General features: G+C 32.0%; 1 protein-coding gene across 15 annotated transcripts in view; it reads right to left on the bottom strand.

The window, feature by feature from the left end:
* The window catches only part of LOC117168005 (protein daughterless), a 318058-nt gene that overhangs the window by 148387 nt on the left and 149071 nt on the right, over nt 1-20600 (bottom strand). For 3 of the 15 annotated variants that reach the window (XM_033353416.1, XM_033353423.1, XM_033353449.1), the window contains exon 1: nt 8440-9472. The exons of the other annotated variants lie outside the window; for them this stretch is intronic. In XM_033353416.1, the coding sequence (XP_033209307.1) occupies nt 8440-8622 (183 nt within the window). In that variant the 5' untranslated portion in view covers nt 8623-9472. Of the gene's footprint in view, nt 1-8439; nt 9473-20600 lie in introns of those variants that run through there. 15 annotated transcript variants of the gene reach the window in all.

Below are 20600 nucleotides of genomic sequence, written 5' to 3'. Positions count from 1 at the left end.
CAGGTTCTCTCCCAGCTGGTGCCTCTCGAATAATCGTGTAGTTATATCAGCAACATAAAGCCGCACTATGCTCCCAAATCAAGCGCGTGTTACACACTAATAATCGGACTTAGTGCCTATTGCCTAGCCGGGTGGACACACCCATACTCTTGAACATGCCTACATGGTCAAAGACGTGTCGCTAGACTCCTACACCTGAAGCCTTGGAAGCTATTGCACTTCCAGGTTACCTATGTCCAGGGGTCATGTAAGCTTAATTCCAGAAGAACGTGAACGCACCAATACAGGAGTAGAAATTAACACATGTGTCGGCATTAACACATATGTCAAATCATACACGCAGAGGGGTTAGACCAGTAGTACCTATCCGTGCAAACAGACTCGAGGATAATGGTTACAAGCAATGTATATCCACCGACGTGTGTCTGGTCGTAGAATTCTGCTATTAGCATGGCTGGAAGGGTAGACAAAATGATTATTAAAGGGATCTTGAAGAAGAATTGATGGAGTTTAATAATCTAGACCAAGTGACTTTGAAGTGATGAAGAAAACAAGTTTAAACTATAGGAAAAAATGGACATGGAGAGTTGATAAAAACAGCTTCAGAGACTTAAAATCATCTTAGGTGACTTTGAGGTGATCCTGATTTGGAAGGGAAATTTCCTGAAGCATTTATGGATTTCGAGCATTTGGAGACTTGAATTGATGAAATCAGCTTCAGTGGCTTAAAATCATCTTGGTTGAATTTAAAGACGGCCTGATTTAAAAGGAAGGATTTTTCTACAAGAATTATTCATAACACAAAGTGATCAAGGAAAACAAGTTGCAATGTTCAGCAATGATGAATATCCACCTGTTGATCAGAAAAGCTGCTGAAACCTAAAATCATCTTAGATGACTTTAACCCATTTCCGCCGACTGTAACATATATGTAACGGTTAAAACTTCTTTCCACTAAGAATAAAAAAATTTCCGAAGACTTTTCTTTGTGCTCGACGAATATCTATGTTTGTGCTACTCGAAGCACCCCTCCTCAACCATTATATATGATGAACCTTCATCGAACACAAAAAAATTATTTTAAAAAATTTTGAGTGTCGGCGGAAATGGGTTAAGGACGTTCTTTGTAAAAAAAACAACCTTGTATTCCAATTCTTGGATCATCTTGAATACCCACCAAATCTTCCGAACAACACTGAATGACTTTGAGCAACAAAAATCTAGAAAAGTTTTGCATATTCGAATAAAAAATATATGAAGCATTATGATGGCAAATTAGAGGAAATATCTGTGCTCATAATGGCATACAATTACGAACATACGTGTAACGCATACGCGCGAGATAATAATAATGCTTATCCTGACCACAGATTATGAGGCCTGCAGTGACGATCACTCGCTGAAGTTTGGCAGTAAACGATAACCAAGCTTAATTAAATCGGATCCAGCGGCATAATTTTGCCAACTGGAAGTGTCTTGAGAAAATTGGCAGTTTGTTGACTAATTTCGACTATTCTCCTACACGGGCGATTTGCTTTTGGATATTAGGAATTGCCCGAAAAGCACGGAAGTCAACTGGTTTACCGATTGGCCGAGCAGCACAGCCACTTGTTAGCCAATTCGACGGTAAAAAAAAAACAATCAGCTTGGAGTCCGGAGCCAGGTCGCCGTCCCATTTATATCAATTCTATTCATTGCCGCTTTTAACCTAGCCCTCTTGGTGTCAGTGGCTCTCATTAAGCTAGTAAATGTCCATTCAATAAGGTTATCGACTTACGAATCAATTTAAGTATGGAAAACAACTGAGGACAATTGATGCCATCTTAAAAAATCTATTTTCAAAAGATAATCGATAAATCTTGCTCCTGCTGGAATTTATTGGAAGGGCAAATCGCGAGGCGGACAATTTTCAAATTTCTCACTTGGAAAGTATTTTTTGTTTGTTTGAAGAAGGACGAAATACCAGACCACCCAATAAGTGACTATCCCTTTTCAACTAACTCGTTACTGCCGAAAGTTACCTTAATAAATACGAGTTCGTTAACAAAGTCGTAAATCAAATCTCTTATAATTTACAACCCATTTCAAGATTTAAGGTTCACCTCCTGATGGCGCATTTTTACCATAGCTTCTATTTTGTCCTCAAAAAATAAAGAACAAACTTGCAAGGAATAAAAGGAGTTGAAATGACGTTTGGAAGCTTGTTTAGAGAGGAAATAAAGTTTATCCTTTTTAGGCTAAAAACGTGGGTGGTTTCGCTTACAATTCTTTGGAGTCGCTAGACTAAACGCTACTTTGAACTTCGAGCCGCGCCTGGTGGAAAACATCACGCGATTCTTCTCAGCCCCGCGGCAAGTCCGCAAGAGGTAATTATTTACGCCGCATATTTAAACAAGCGACTTTAAACTGGTAAATTCGCCGCCTAATTCGACGAAAGTTTCGCCTCGAATTATGACAACGCCGAGTTTCAAATTGCTCCCGGGTGCTGTTCGTTATACGAGAAAGAGAGATACAAGTTTAACTTTTGCCAGCCACGTACACGGGAAATAAATTCTCGGAAGCGGAAAATTATGAAATTTCAGGAACGCTAATTTTCTAAAATAAAATACTCGAGATTTATCTGCAAGAGGTTAGTTCTCATTTAACAATTCGTGATAATTGTTCTTGGTCCATTTATGTGCTCATAAACACTTTTTTTCACATACAAATCGGAATGTCGATAATTAGAATTCACGGTTTAAAACGGGCCTAAGAAGCTATAAAAAAATCCAAAACAATTGTTTTTAGTCCTTCCAAAGCTGAAAATCTCCACTTTTACCTTTCTGCGGTAATCGGATTATCGAACGGGCGTTCATCCGGCCACTTTCGGCACCAAAAAGGGATAATAGGGTCAATTTCCTTTCCCGATCTTTGAAGCTGTAAAGCTAGTCGCGAACCGGAAACATGGAGGGAAGGCGTGGACCGGAAATGACCGCCCTCGATCGGAAACACGTTCCGTCAAATGCACTTTACTCAAAAGAAGGAAGATATAGCACTACGAGAGAAAAAAAAGAAGAATAAAAAAACAGACTGACTTCCACCGTAGAACTGAGAAAATGTTTATACGGTAGGTAGACCTAAAGCAGAAAGAAGACAAGTTTCGTGGGCAAGCACTAATTACACTCCCTCCTATTTTTTTTTCTTTTTAACTCTACAGAAAAAACAAGCTCAGAATGTTCCTCAAACTCGTTCGTGCACCTCCGCACCACCCATGTGTGAATTTGTGTGAGAGAACAGTGTCTAAAATTCTCGGATCGATAAGACCGCTCTACACCTTTCCTGCTGTTTTCAAAGTTTAGAAAACGTTTCGAGGACATTTAATTTCAACGAAATTCCACGTGGAACTTTCATTGCACGAGTAAAACAGTTACGTTAATACTGACGATATTATTAGCAAAAGTTATGTAAATTCATAGTGAGATGGTGGTAAAATAAGAACCGACTGACTGTCAGCCGAGAAACCAACTAAATTTCAGTAATAGTTTTTACTGACTTTAAGTTCAAAAAACGAATCAAATTCAGCTAAAATTTTGGCTAAATTTAAGTTAACTGACATATTTCAACTCAAACGTTACCTAAAAATTAGTAAATATTTGGTCCAATTTTGGTTCCTTCTTTGTAAAAGGCCTATATTTCGAAAAAAGCTAAATTAATAATTGTTTTGGAAAATTTTAAACAAAGAAGTTTTTGCACATATTCGTAATGGTCGACCTTCCGCTGAATGCAATTACATCGCGGCATTCTCTCTTTGGCATGAATTACTATTACAAGATACTCGAAAGAGTTGCAATTCATCGAACAATGGTCGACAGCTGTCGGTTTTCTTATATCGAGAGAGAGGATACTGCAAGTCGTGTAAGTGTTGTACTCAAAACCATTCGCGTCATTCCATTCATATCAGGTCGTATACAATAAAGAGTCGTAATTACAGCATCGTATGACGCAGGCTCACCGTTAGTATTCACAACTTTACGACTTTTAGACAACGAGAAAACGATAGAAGGGTTTGCTCAAATTATTATAAACAAAATTGCACTTCGAAAGAGGAAAAACGAACTTATTATGCTATGCGCTTGGATTGTAAAAAAATAACCTCAAAAAAAAAAGATTTTTAAGCTACTTAAGCATCTTAAATCAAGTTAAATATTATGCAGAGGAGACAGAGACGCTTTTGCCAGCGAGAAGATTCTATCTTCCAAAATGCAACGAAAAGTAATCGATTTTGATACTATTAGTAAAGATTAAAATCGCGAGGTGAGATATATTTGTACTTATGTATGTCTATAATTGCCTAAGTTTTAAGATAAAGTTTGCTTCCGACATTATAAAGTACTGAAGTCAGCACTATATAGTTCCCAGTTGAGAAGATTTAACTTCCGCGGTTTCTCACTGGTCGATTAGTTATTAGACCGACCAACCAACGTTTGCTATAACGTAAACTCGTAGAGTGCAGACCAGCACTGATATTTGGAAAGAGACTGTACCGGTATACAACGCTTTCAGGCGAAATTAGCACGCTAAAGTTTGACCAGCGCGAAGTGACGTTCAGAGGATTTCAACCTTACTATAAAACCAAATCACAAATTTTTGGTTTGAACTAAAATTTAAAAAAAGAACGCCCTTTCATTAAGAAAGAAAGTGAGAACTAATTTCTAAGTCAGGAGAATACTTCCCGAACAAAAAATTATGAATTAATATAATGCCAATCAATTTTTATTTGCACGTGCAGCAAAAATCATCATTTTTAAAATCTCAAATAAAAAAAGTCAATTTGTCCAATTGGAAATTTCATTTATGATTAACAATTTTCGTAAGTAAGATTCTTTTCTAATTTCCTTTTTTGACGACTCTCCTCAGCGGCATGAACACTTCCGAAGTAATTCAAAAAATGTGTCACTTTGGAATTATTTGAATAACATTTTGAAGGTTATGTCAAGGAGAAAGTTCTGAATGACGTAGATGGCAACAAAATTGGCTTTAAATTCACTTTATCCACTTATCTGATAGTGATAGAGTCGAGAATTTGAAAGGGGACATTGGGATCGATTTCAGCAGAGAGGGAGGCGTTGATTGAGAATCACTGGAAACAGTCCATAAGCCAGAGAGGATCTAGCGGCTGAGCGAATAGACTGTACTGAAATAATGTACAGTACCGTGCAAAACGACTGGGAGGAGGGAGGATACAGCGGGTCCCTCTATAAGGGTAACAATGGTGTGCAAATGAGATTAACAAACAGAATAAGCTAACGCATAATCGCATTATTTCTCGCTATGCCGCATTTAAATTAGATAGAAATTCCATTTAACGAAACAATGCCAGAACGGTGACTCACTACCCCCCGAAAACAAATTATTCCTTCGATTCACAATTTTTATTTTATTTTCTATCCGGGCCAATGCAAAGCTCTTTCTTAAGGAGCTCTCCAAGTGCAAGGGAGTTAAAAAGGATTTTTTAAAAACTTCACTAATTGAGTATATTTGTAAAGTTGATTTAACATTAAAGAAATATTGATGACTCGGATTTATCATTAAAAAATTCGACAATTCAGGGTGGGTATAATACTGTAATAGAACACTTACAAAATGTAGCTTGTAACATTATTATAACATTCATATAAAATTATTGTTGAAAATTAACTGACATCTGGATATTAAAATTCTCGGTGAAGTCACGGAAAGTAATATAACTGAACAAAACTTATAACACTTAAGTAACAGTTATATAAAACCAAGATAAATTCACTAAAAACTGGATATTCATATTTTCAGAGATCCGATATTTCGAAACGAAACTTGTAACATTTAAGTAACATTGATGTAAACATTGTAAAAATTGACTGACATATGGACACTAAAACTTTCAGAGAAGTCATCGAAGGTAATATAATTCTAACCAAAAGTTGTAACACTTAAGTAAGAGTTATGCAGCATTGATAGACATTTTCTAAAAACTGGTTATTCATATTTTCAGAGACGTCAGGAATAATTCTATCCGAAACTTGTAAGGTTTAGATAACATTGATGTAACATTTGTCAACACTGACCGACAAATGGTCATTAAAATTTTCAGTAGTCACCGAAGGTAATATAATTCTGACTTAAACTTGTAATATTTAAGTAACATTGAGAGAAATCCACTAAAACTGGATATTGACTATTTCAGAGAAGCTAGGAATAATTCTAACTAAAACTTGTAGCACTTAGGTAACATTGATGTAAAATTTGTCAAAACTGACCAGTGATATTAAAATTCTCAAAGAAGCCACAGAGGTAATATAATTCGAACCGAAATTCGTAACATTGAGAGAAATTTACTAAAAACTGGATATTCTTATTGTCAGAGGAGTCAGAGATAATCCTAAACGAAACTAATAACACTAATGTAAAATTTGCCAATAGGACTGACATAGATATTAAAATTCACAGAGAACTCACAGAAGGTAATATCACTCTAACCGAAACTGGTAGCATTTAAGTAACAGTTATACAACATTAAGAGAAATTGACTAAGAACTGGATATTAATATTTTCAGAGAAGTTAGGGACGATAATATGATTCGAACCGAAACTTCTAACATTTAACTAAAATTGAAAGAAATGTACTAAAAACTGGATAGTAAATATTTCAGAAAAGCTAGGAATAATTCTAACGAAAACTTGTAACATTCAAGTAACATTGATGTAAAATTGGTCAAAGCTGACTGAAATAGATATTAAAATTCTCAGAGAATTCACAAAGGTAATATAATTCGAACCAAAACTTGTAACATTGACAGAAATTCACTAAAAACAGTATGTTCATATTTTCAGATAAGTCGGAGATAATTTTTAATCGAAACTGGTAACATTGAGGTAACATTGAGGTCACATTGATGTAAAATTGGTCAAAATTGACTGAAATAGATATTGAAATTCTCAGAGGAGTCACATAAGGTAACATAACTTTAACCGAAACTTGTAACATTTATTTAACAGTTATCTAACATTAAGAGAAATGTACTAAAACTGAATTAACATTTTCAGAGAAATTAGGGAAGGTAATACAATTCTCACTGAAATTTGTAACATTTATGTAACATTCACAGAAATGGACTAAAATTTTGTTTTTTCAAAGACTGGCAAGTCACGTAAATGCAATTTGTCATTCAGAATCGAAATTAAGAAGCATGAGTCGGTCTCTCGATAGTTTCGGATATCAGGTCGAATGGAGGGTTGCCTACATAAAGATCCTAGCTCCATAGTGTTATCTCCGCGTGATGGCGGCCATATTAGTGACGTAATCGTGACGTCATTAGGCCTATACCGCTTCACATGTTCGTTGGCGCATCAGGGGCAAAAAAAAGTCGTAGATACGACGGTTACTCGGCCCTATCGTAAGAATTATCATCGCTGGAAATCGCATCTGTTTTTAGCTCCTTGAAAAGATCGATTTCAAACTTTTGAACGGACCTCTTTATTTACATTTAAAGAAATTTTAGTAACATACATTTTTAATCATTTAGATGAACTTAATATTAATAACCAAATGTAAGAAAATTATCAAAAAATTTTAAAAATATTCTAAAGTGTTTTCAACAAGTTCAAAAAAAGGGTCGGAACTTTTAGAATTCTAGATTCTAGAATCTAAGTTAAACCAATAAACATAAAATGTTTTATTACGTGTGTTTGGGATTGCCGTAGATCTGACTCAGAAGTTTATTAACACTGTGCCTCGGTACATAAACTAAGTTTCAAGTTGCTATGATAAAGATGATTTAAAATTTCAGATGAAATATAATTTAAATATTTAAACGATCTTTCCAGTGACAGTAAAAAATAGTGAGTATTTAATTACAATTACGCATTGGAGTCGACTTGTAATGTCTTTCTCATTCAAATTGATACATAGCAAATAATTCAGAAGTTTTTTAAAAAATCGTAAATATGTTCGGACATCTTAATCAAAAAAGACACATTTGTAGTCCCAAAAAACCAGCATGCAAGATCGGAAATTTCCTCAGCAATTGTGCAAATATTTGCTCGAATTACTTGAGTGAGTAATAATAAACAAATAAACAAAAACCCACAATGAATAAAAAATTACAACAAAGTGTAAATATTGACTCTTTTAATCTCAAAACGAGCACACAAGATCGAAATTTCCTGGGCAATTTTAAAGGCCGTTCGCCGAGAGTCTGTGAGCGTAGAACAAATATTTTCGGTGTGCCTAGACATTCCGAATTCTAAAATCTGCCTCTCAAACTTATCGAGCTCATAATAAAAAAAAACTTCTAAAATATGCGGCAAATATTTCTAATTGTAACAGAGACGGGGAATCCTTTCTGAGAAAAGGTGCACAACAAGTTTCTGGGAGGCAGCGCCACTAACTTTTAATTTGGCATAAATTCTTTTTTTATATACCTGAGGCCCACCACCAACGATAGATTGATACGCGGACTGGAAAACGCTTCCGAGCTGCGTTAGGCCCTCGTCTTCCATCTGAAACATTATGTCAGCGCCGGGTGATCCATTGTTATTAAGATTGTTGTTGTTCATGAGCTTCTCCGTGTTAACGATGTCACGCAGTAACGTGTTTGATTGCATTTTCGAATCATCCAGATGCAAAATCTTCAGCTACTTCCAGGACTCTAATAATCCGTGATTAGCTAATTTCCAGTTTTTGTTTTGTTTTTCTCGCAAAACGTGCGTTTTGCCAGTTCTACTAACGTCAAATTGCGCGACGCACGGCGCTCATTTTGCCTCGCGCCGCCGACGGATCGGCAAACGCGGTCAATGATCGCTTTGCGACTTCGGATTTCACCGAAGAACGAGAAAACATCAAATCCCCAAGGAACCTTCGTCAATGTTTGGTTGCCTCCACAACGGAAGCGGCTAGTTTATTTTAAACCCCGAACCGCGTGGGAAAGACGGAATATCTAATCCTAAATGATATTCCGATTTTTTTTATTATTTATTAGTTCAACTTCTACTTGATTGAATATTGTATTGCTTGCGTGCTCTATTGTATTCTTCCAAATTAAAAAAACAGAAAAAAAACACAAAATCGACGAACATAAACACTCGCCACAATCACCCACAATATCGACGAATCCAATGAATTGTTCGCACTGACCGGCACTGCACTATTTTGATTTCAACTTGAAATTTCGAAGCAACTTTCTTATCGCGAACCTGAGAGTTGAAAAAGGGTGGATTTAATATTGATGGATTAATCCAAAACTGGGATTCACCGGAAGCGGATGCTGGATGAAAACGAGGGAAGATTTCGAGAGGAAAAGCCGGGATGAGCGAGACTCGGTTGCCGGTGGAAAAGAACGAAACCCTACTCGCTCGATGAACGCGACGCGACTGACGCTCCAATTGGGGGGAGCTGCGCCAATCCCCCACCACTCGGATTTATTCGGCGTGGAGAGGGGGCCACCCTCCTGCCCCACTCCACCGCTCGACTACTCGCTTTCGTGAGTCGAGAGACTGTCAGCGTTCTGCGACTCGCAGGAAGCAACCCCTAATACCGAAGGGCCCGTTTTTGCCTTCGAGGTAGCTGGTTTCTACTGTGCGTGCGGAAAACATCGACCCACTTGTTGAGTCAAAAACCCGCTGAGAGTCGGGGGTGGACTTTCGCTTGCTCTCGCGCTCGGCACTACTAGAATCCTACATAGAGGCTTGCCAAGTCGAGGGATAAACCCCTTAATTAAGGGCTTCCTTGAAGTAAAAAGTGTGCAATTAAGGGCTTTGGGTCGCTTGAGAAACGACAGAGGAAGGGACGTAAATTGGGTGGAGCTTTTTCGAGATTTTAAAGTGAATTATGGGAGACGGATGATAAAAACTAATTATCAGTCATTAATTCCATTTCAAATGCAAATCAGGCCCTGCATTTGAAATATATTTCGCATATTTTAAGGGTCGTATTCGGACATCTGTGTCACCCAAGCTTTCTACTTTGTCCAAACACTTTTCCGGGAAGGAGTATGTGACAAAACAGGCATTCCAGGTTATCACCCGCGGTTTTTCTAGTTGAACATCACATTTTTCCTGATTCACTTTAAATTTGAAGCGTTTATAATCATTATTATTCAATACTAATTGCTTCTAGCCATAACATTTGAAAAGAATTAAACATTTTAAAACTTCAAGGTAAAATATATAATGTAAATTATTGTAAAAGGGATTTCACATCCTCAAAATAGGGGAAATAGGATGATTCTTTTAAAGAAAATAGTTGAATAATAGGGGAATAAATTCTTTGAATAATATTATTGTAGGTACGATATTCCTGAGATTTCAAGTCGAAATATATTTCATTTTCAACATAATAGTGGAACTTTCAATAAAAAAACAATTCATTTTTAGCAAAATAGTTCAAATTACAAACAAAATTTATTTTCAACCAAACTGCTGATGCATTTACAACTAAATAGTTCAACTTTATTAATACATAACAGTTGAATATTCAACAACAAAAAAAGATGAATTTTCAATCCAAAAGAACGAATTTTCTGTCCAAATAGACTAGTAATAGACGAAAGTTCAACACAGCAGTTAAATTTTTAAACAAAAAAAAATCCCTTTTTAACAAATTATTTGAATGTTCAAAAAAGTAATTCAATTTTCTACATGATAGATGCATTTTGAACCAAATAGTCGAATTATCAAATAAAACATTAAAATTTAACCAAACAAACACTCAAATTTTCAACAATAAAAAAATCACTTTCAACTTTCAACGCATTTATAACAAAATAGATCAACTTTAAAGCAGCAGACATGAATTTTCAACAACAAAAATTTAATTTTTAATCAAATAGTTAAATTTTTAAACTACGATGATAAATCTGCAACCAAACGATCGAATTTTAAAACAAGATTACATATGAACCAAAAACAATTGCATTTTCAACAAAATACTTTAATTTTCAAGTCAAAAAGACGAATCTTTTAGATGATAGTTGTATTTTCAACTAAGAAAGATGAATTTTCGATTAAAAAAAGTATGACATTTCCACCACAATCTAAATTTTCAATCCAAAAATACGAATTCTCCTTCAAAAAGTTGAATTTTCGACCAAAAAAAGATTCCTTTTAAAAAAACGATTGAATTTTAACAAAATAATGAAATTTTAAACAAAAAATATGAATTCTGTACCTAAAATATAATCGTAAAGTTTTGCAATAAAAAGAGTTAACTATCAACCATAAAAGATCAATTTTTAACCAAAAAATAATTATTTTCTACCAAAAGATCATAAACGACGAAAAGTTATTTTAAAAAAATGAATTTTCAATCCAAAAGAACGAATTTTCTATCAAAAAAGAGAATTTTCAACAAAATAGTTGAATTTTCGATAAAAAAAAGATTACTTTTTGACAACCCAGTTTAATTTTCAAATCAAATAATGAATTTTTCGACCAAATAGTAAAATTTGTTGACCAAAAGAGATGGATTCTGAACTAAAAATATAATAGTATAGACTTAAAAAAAAAAGAATAAAATTGAATCAACAATAAAATTAAATTTTCAACCACTGGACATGACGTTTCTTTAGAAACAATTAGCTTTCGGTATACCGAAAGCTAATTATTTTCAATCCAAAAAGACGAATTTCATTTAATTAATTTGAATTTTGGACCCAGAAATATGACTTTTTCACAAAACAGTGAATATTTAATTAAATAAGGAAATTTTCGAACAAATAGTAAAGAAAAAAAAAATAACCAAAAGAGACAAATTCTGAACCAAAAATAAAATAGTAGACTTTTTAATGAAAAAGAAGCCACTTTCAAGAAAAAAGACGACTTTTCTATCAAAAGATGCATTTTTAGTCCAAAAAGAAAACATTTTCTGCCCAAAAAGCCAATTGGTCAACAAAAAGTTGCATTTTAAACAAATGAACATGGCGTTTTTAGCGAAGCTAATTATTTTTAATCCAAAAAGACAAATTTTTATTTAAAAGAATTGAATTTTCGACCAGAAAAGATCACTTTTTCACAAAACAGTTGAATAATCAATTGAAAAATGAAATTTTCAACCAAATAGTAAAAAAACTTTAACATAAACTTTAAACTTTAGAATTTTCCCAAAGAATTCGCGGGATTTCTAGATGTTTCATGAGGGTTTAAAGATTGAACGTAATTTCAAAAAAATTACTCAAAGGTTTTCAAAGATTACAAGGGATACTTATTTATTACATACGTAAAAATGTTTCCAGGAATAATAAAAATTTAAAACAATTTCTAAGTTTTTTATGCAATAACAAACACTGGATTTTTAAAATTTTCATGCCTTTTCACGGTATATTTGGTCGGATTTTACAGGATTCCAAGGAATTTCAAAAGGATTTCACGAGATTTCAAGGAATTAAAGATTTTAATGGATTTGATGGGGTTTCAAGGGATTTCGAGAGATTTAAATGGCTTTCGGAAAATGCAAAGGTTTGCATGGAACATTTAAAGAAATTTTCTGGGATTTCAAATGGTTTAATTTCAAAGATTTTGCAGTTAATTACCAATCAATGAAAGGCGTTTGGATGAATTTCAAGAGGTTTCAATGTATTTAATGAAATTTCGATTTCGCGGGATTTCGAGTGATTTCAAAATATATCATAAAATTTCAATCGTTATACAAATATTTCAAGGAATTGAAAAAATTACAAGGTATTTTAAAAGTTTTTTTCTAAAATCTTAAAAGATTTCATGGGATAGGGATTTTAAATCATTTCAAGGGAATTAAAAAACGTGTAAGGATTTTCAAAATATTCTGATGGATTTCAAACAAATGTGAAAAATTGTTAAGCACTTCACATTACTTCAGATTTTAGGACTTTCAAAAAAGTACCAAATAATTCAAAATATTTTAAAGATTATATAAGAAGTATTAAAACTTTCCAGAAGTTTACAAGAAATTATAAAGGATTATACAATATTTATTTATATAATTATGTTATATCAAATAATTATATAATATTTTATATAATTCTATAATTTCACAAATTTTATCAGTTCTAAATAGTATTATTTATTCGAAAATAAATAAATGAACCATGTTTGATGCAACTAATTCAATAACTGACCAAGAAATCAAATAGGCAGTCACTTCCGCGACTGTCATCACCTAAAAATTGCATTATAAACATATCATGCAGATACGTCAACCCTATCCATTGGAGGAATATGAAAAAAAAATTGCTAAAAAAATTGATAACCGTATATGTCTCTTTATTGTGTGTATCCTATCCAAAACAATCGGTGGAACGAAATTCTCGAAAATCTCGCACTCTCTATTGTTGAATACTTGATTGATTACATGGTTGCGTGAATATGACTTTAAGTGGCAATTTTAAGTTTCTTATTCTTTTGTATTTTCTGAAATTTCAAAACATTTTAAGAAAAATGTAGTATTTTAATAATTTTAAAGCTTTTTATTATTTTTATTTTTTTGTTAAAGTTTTAAGATAATACATTTTTTTCTTAGGATTTCAGGATTTTTTTAAATAGCTTAGAACACTTCAAATTATTTCCTACAGTTTTAGACAATAATGTGGGGGATTTTAAAGCAAACTTTTCCATTTTTTCACGATTATTAAATTTTAGAAAAAACGCAAATAAGTTTAAGAAATATTTAGATGTTTTGAAAAGATATAAAAATAATTTTCAACTTGAAAAAATTTTAACAAATTAAAAACAAAATCCAAATTTTTGAAGATTTCAACCAAAAATTTGAGAAGCTTTTTAAGAATTTTGAAAGATTTCAAGAGAATAGAAAATTTTTCTTAAGACTTCTGGGAACATTTTACAAAGAGTTTTATTTTACAAATATGATTTTGACAGAGTGTTTGAAAAGATTTCAAAACATGCCAAAATGTTTGTAAAGTTGTCAAACAAGAATGTTCGAGTATTTTCCAACATTTTAAAGAAAATGCGCATTACTTTAAATATATTGATATTTCTTTATTTATATATGTATTTATTTAAAAAAATAAAAGTTCATATTTGAAAAATTTTCCAAAATTTATGATTCAATTTTTTTAAAGGGCCCGAAAGTCCTTAATATCTTTAAAATTCAATCAAATTTGGCCTAAAATTGTGCAGAATCCTGTAAAATATAAAAAGTTTCTTATCAATTTTCTCGAAATTCCCAATTTTTATTGTGTATTTTAAATGGTTTCCCTTCAGATTATAATTAGACTAAAAAAATGTTCCTTCCTGGATGAAACACCTCCATTGGTTGAAAATTTAAACAATTTTGTTTAAACTTCGTATTTTTGGTTTGAAAGCTCATCTTATTTTGCAGAAATTTATTATTATTTTTTTTAACTGAAATTGTAACTGCGTTTGGTTTAGAATTAAAATCGTTTTGATTGATGATTCCACTATTATGTTAAAAATCTTCCTTTTGGATGAATTCAACTCTTTTTAATTTACAATTCAAATCCTTTTTTAGTTTTAATATCTACTATCTACATTTTTGATTTATAATTCATCTTTTTTGGTTGAAAAATCGACATTTGCGGGTTAAAAGTTGAACAAATTTGTTAAAAGATTTATTTTTATTAGAAATCCGTCTTTTTGAAGAGAAAATTAATATTCTTCATAGAAAATTCATGTATTTGGTTGAAAATTCAACTGTTTGATTAAAAATTAAATTTACTGTTGACAGTTTATATTTTCGGGTAAACGAATTCAACGATTTTGTAGAAAATTCGTCTCTTTTCGAAATCATTCAATCTTTGTGTTTAAAGGCTCAACTGGTTGAAAATTAATTTTTTTGCAAAAGTCAACAATTTTGTCGAAAATACGCCTTTTTTAATTAAGAATTCATCTAATTTTAGTGAAACTTTATCTTTTTTTTTTAATGGAAACAGTTTAATTGAAAATTTGATTTTTTTGTCGGGGATTCAACTATTTTGTCAAAAAACTTTTTTAGTTTTAGTATCAAATATTTTCTTTTCTTTGAGAATTCATTCTTTTTGTTTCAAAATACAAGTAGTTTAAAATTAGTTTTTTTGTGGGTTGTCAATTCAAGAATTTTGTGGCAAATTCATCTTTTTGGTTTGAAAATTTATTTCAATTTGTAAAAATTATATCTTAATTTATGAAAATTGCAACTGTTTGGTTGAAAACTGAAGTATTTTCGGTTAATGATTTAACATTTTTTTTTGGTCAAAATCGGGTTTTTTATGAATTCAAAACTTTTTGATTTAAAATAAAAAAATTCTGGATTGAAATATCAAGTATTGCATTTTTTGTTCAGAATTCTTATTTTTTGTTTAGAAATTTAACTATTTGGTTAAAAAGACATTTTTTGGGATGAGGATTCCTAATTTTCTTTGAAAATTCATCTTTTTAGGTAGAAAATTAATCTTCTTGGTATAAAATTCATTTATTTGGTTGAAAATTAACTTTTTTCTTGTAAATGTATATGTTCAGAGTAAAATATTAATCCATTTAGTAGAAAATGCATCTTCTTTGGAACATATCATTTCTTTTTTGTTTAAAAATACAACTGGTTGAAAATTAATGTTTTTTGGTTGAGGATTCAACTATCTTGTTTAAAATTCGTTTTCTTTTTCTTTTAATAAATTTAACCTATTTTTTTTCTAAAAATTAAAATATTCTTATCTTTAGTATCAACTATTATATTTTGGTTGATAAGTCATCTTTTTTGCTTGAAAATTTAACGATTAAGAATTATGAGTTGAACTACATTGTTAGAAAGTAATTTTTTGGCTGAAGATTCATAATTTCAATTGAAAATTCCATTTTTTGTACATGAAAATTAATCCTCTTGATAAAAACGTCATGTATTTGGTTCATAATTAAAATATTTGGCTGAAAATAATTTTTTTTTTTCATGAAAATTCATATTTTCCGGTTAAAAGATTAAAGAGTTTGCTTGAAGATTTGTCTCCTATTGCTAATATTTAGTAATTTTTGGTTACACATACAACTGGTTGAATATTAATCTTTTTGCTTATGAATTCAACTATTTTGCTCAAAATGTGTCTTTTTTGGATCACTTCAACAGTTTTTTATTTAAAATAAAAATCCCTTTGAATTGAAATATCAGCTATTTGCCTGAAGAATAATTGCTTCGTTGAAATTTTGATTTGTCATCCGAAATTTTCAAAAATTTTTTTCAATTTTCTCAAAAATAATTTTCCTAATATTTTTGAGAAAATTCAAAACAATTAAAAAAATTTTGGATGTAAAATCAAAATTTTAACAAAACAATTAATCTCCAACCAAATAGCTGATATTTCAATCCAAAAATATTTTTATTTTAAATCAAAAATCGTTGAAGTTATCCAAGAAAAACACATTTTTAACAAAATAGTTGAATCCTCCAGCAAAAAGATTAATATTCAACCAGTTGTATGGTTAGCGAAAAATGATAAAAATACAAAGTAGTTACTCGATAATTTTATTTTATATCAAAAATTATTTTGTCTCCCAAACTAAAAAAACTACACGCGCGCTTAGAGCACTCTCAATACGAATTTGTGAATTAATCTGACAATTCCGCTCTGTGACTTTTGTCTCGTTCTGAAAAACTGATTCAAAGTTCCGGAAAAAAATTATCATAAAATGCCAAGACCATAAATTGAGTTCTCGGCGCAAGAAAACACATCCGGCGGGCCTCGTCTGGAGTGGTCCATACTTTTTCTTGTTTCTTGTCCCCCGAAGCACTGTTGCCAAATCTCCTGCGAGTTTTCCTCTCCAGGAAACTCTCTCTAGTTCCAGATAAATACTTTTTTTTTCCTTTGAGACCTATCTATCGCTCCCGCTCGGACGTTTGCCCATGGCGATAATGTTGCACTTGCAGTTGCGCGTAGGTACAAAGTAAGTACAGCAGTGCAATACACTTGGCGTGCATTTCGAGCTACGATTTTGTTGCCACTATATTCTATAGTACTCTATAGTTCTACAGGGTTCTGCGCACGAGACCGAGTTGAACGCACGACGGTTAACTTGTCCGCGCGTTTCGTTTCGTTTCGCCTCGTCTCGATTGCTGGGGGAATGCGAAAAAGTCCTAATGTCCTAATCGTCGCTGCAGTCATCATCGTTATCGCTACCGGTGTACCCCCACTCCCACTACTCTTTCCCCCGCCACGGCCGCTCGCTACCCCCCTTCTTTATTTATCCACGCCGTTAGCGAGCGGAAGAACCTGCTTTTTTTCTTGCGGGTTTGTGGCTTTTGACGAGACTGCTATGTGACGTGCTCCAACAGCACACAATGGACCGATGGGGGAAAAAGTATTATACATATTTCGCCATTATTTCTTTTTTACTACTTGTACTGTTTATTGACCAAAATGAAAACTGAAATGAAATGAAACAATATCATCAGAGATTTATAGGGTGGCCAATGAATTAATTACAATTTCAAAATGAACAATTTTAAGCATAGTCCATCGAGCACTAAGTGCACGTCTAGTTTTTCGATTGCATGGCAAAAATAATTTTCAATATAAAATAACATTTTCGAAAGACCAATCATTTCTTCTTAGGTTTATTTGTTTTTAAAATTATATGAACATCATTTTCCTAAGATTTTGCAGAAAGTTCAAAAAGATTCTGAATCTAAAAAGACCTTATTTAAAATTTTTAAATGTTGAACTCACCCAAAAAGGATAAATTTTCAAGAAAATAGTTGAATCTTCAAAAAATTGCAAGCAGTTGTATTTTTAACCAAAAAAGATTAAATATACGGGGTCATCAAAAAGTATCGGACCCCTCCCCCCTATCAGCGAAAATATCCGTTTTTGTGAGAAATGTTTCAGACAAAAGTTTTAGGGTTTTGGACAAGGATCTGAATAGTGACCCTTAAGTTGAGCTTGAAGGTTATTTCAAGGTCAACTTTTATTTTTCAAATGGATACCCCTATTTTTAACACCGCCAACCGAAAGAACGCAAAAGTTTACGTTTGGATATGCATCATGTTTACACGACCTTGGAATGATCCCAAAGGTCATCGGGTAACATGACCTTGAGCAATATCTAAACATAAAATTTTGCGTTCTTTCGATTGGCGGTGTCAAAAATAGGGGTTTCCATTTGAAAAAAAAAAGGTGACCTTGAAATAACCTTCATGGTCAACGCCAAGGGCAGCTTCAAGGCCACCATTCAGATTGTTTTTTATTTGAATATCGACATATTTTTTCGAGAATAACTTTTTGGTCTTCTTGGTAGAAAATGCATGTATTTTATAGAAAATTCAACTAATTGGTTAAAAATTAACATTTTTAATGAAAAATTTACATTTTCGAGTTGAAAAATTAAACTGAATTTTAGAAATTTCATTTCTTTTCGGAAATATTTATTCTTTTTTGGTTCAAAATACAACTGATTTATTTTTTGTTGATGGTTGAGGATTGATCTTTTCTGGAAGAATTTAACGGTTTTTACATAAAACAAAAATCTTCTTGGATTGAAAATCTTTTTTGTTGAAAATTTGATTGAAATTTTTTCTTGAAAATTAAACATTTCAAAATTTTGTTCTATAATGACTAAAAAATCTTTCTGGGTTTAAAATTGAACACTTTGTTAATTCATTAGAAACTGTAATATTTTATTAAATAATAACCTCTAAATATAACCACTACTTAAATTCAACTAAAAAATTTAGTCAGCATAATTTACGTAAGATAGGGGGTGGGAGGGGTGATTAAAAACTTGAAAGCCTTAAAAAAGGCGAGGGGAAGTCAGGATGGCCGTTTTAAACAAAGAAAAAAGGTTCCGGTCACCTCCGGGTATTTTCCAGGTTCGCAAATATTTTTCACTGCCAATGAAATTTAAAAAATCAAAGTTTAAAAGTTGTTTGATTTTCAAAATTATATCATTTCAAGCAATTTGAAATGTGCCAAAATCTATATTTTGTTTTAAATTAGGCCATGGGTTATTTGCAGCGAAATTTTGGTACGCATATCCGGATTTTGTGAAAATTGTAAAAACGTAGACGCTTATTTTCAATTATTTGAAATAATTTGGAATTTTAAATTACTTTTGAATTATTTCAAAACTTTTGAATATTTCTCAAGCCTACTCGAATTTTTTCTAAGAATTGTAGGTGTTCAATTGTTATTTATACATAAAAATTCAACAATATGAGTTAAAAATTAAATTTTTATGAATAGAATAATTAAAATTGTAACGTTTAAAGAAGTTTAGCTTTTTTGTTTAGTTTTGAATATTAAACTGACAATTAATGATCTTGCAATGAACAGCCAGATATTTTTTCAATTTTTAGCAATTGTTCTTTTTCTTAATTAAGAAATTTCAAAATAAATGGTTTAAAAATAGAATATTTCAGACTAAACTAATATTTAAAATTGAATAAAAGCCTTTAATTATGAATGTATTATTTTGAAGTTATTTTAAACTTAAAAATAGTTTATAAAGTTTGGAACGGTCGCTTGAATTTGTTTAGCTAAAAGGACTTGACAATTGAAACAATTTGATTTTTAACGTTAAAATCTGCAAATTTGAAAATTGTGATCTGATTACAGATTATTATTCGTCCTGTAAAATGAAATTATTATTCACTTTTAAAACTTAAATTAAAATAATACAAAATTTAATGAAATAATGTTTTCAAAATAATAAAACAAAATAATAATTGAGTACAGTTCAATTTTAAAATCATTATTAATTTATATTCACAGTTGATAAAATAAAAACGATTTGTTTTTAAATCTTATATTTCAAACGGTTTTAATTTTTAATTTTAATTGTTTAAGGCTTTAAAACTGAATTTTAAACATCTATACATTAAAATTTACGCTTGAAAATTAAAATCTAAAATGTAAAATTTTTAAAGTGATAGATTTTCAAATTATGCATATTAAACTAAACGATATCATAATTTGAAAAAGATAAAAATTTACTTAATTATTTAGGAAACGGTTGAAATCTAAGTTGGACAGAGTTTTTTTTCGAAAAATTTGTAAAATTCCCGGTTTCTTTGACACTACGATTTTCGAAAATTCTTCCTTGCTCTGCATGCCGTCGGGAGTCGGCACTATAAAAAAGAGGATGTTGAGTGGAAACTGGAGTGCCGGGCAATGCGTGGAAAATTCAAGGGCGCCCGGAAAAAGGGGCGGAAAAAGACAGGAATGCACTCGGCCACGACGCCGGGTGCATCGTTATACTTGGAAATTCGAGAGTAATTTTAGTATCGTATTCACGCGACCCGTCGAGGGTTTATAATTACCTAACCTAACCCAATCTAACCCACTTGGCGAGCAGCACGAGCTCCATTTCTCCGAGCGGGGACAACGCGAAATCCGGATACGGCCAACGGATATGCGTCGCGTGCCAAACAAAAGGGTTCATCGACAATTTATTCTCAATTCAATCACATACCTCGAATCAGAACGAGAAATACCCGCTTCTTATATCCCAATCAATGATTAATCTTCCCCACTCAATAAAAAAGGAAGAAATAATATTAACAAAAACCATTCTGAAATTTACGCTCTAAACTTAAATCAGTCAAAATTTGACTGATTAAATTAATCAAGCATGCTTTGAATTAAAAGCGAGAAATTTCTACTCATAAAAACGTA

Source organism: Belonocnema kinseyi, chromosome 1 (assembly GCF_010883055.1).
Source record: "Belonocnema kinseyi isolate 2016_QV_RU_SX_M_011 chromosome 1, B_treatae_v1, whole genome shotgun sequence".
In the NCBI taxonomy this organism is placed as follows: Eukaryota; Metazoa; Arthropoda; class Insecta; order Hymenoptera; family Cynipidae; genus Belonocnema; species Belonocnema kinseyi.
This window is presented reverse-complemented; position numbering and strand designations above follow the sequence as displayed.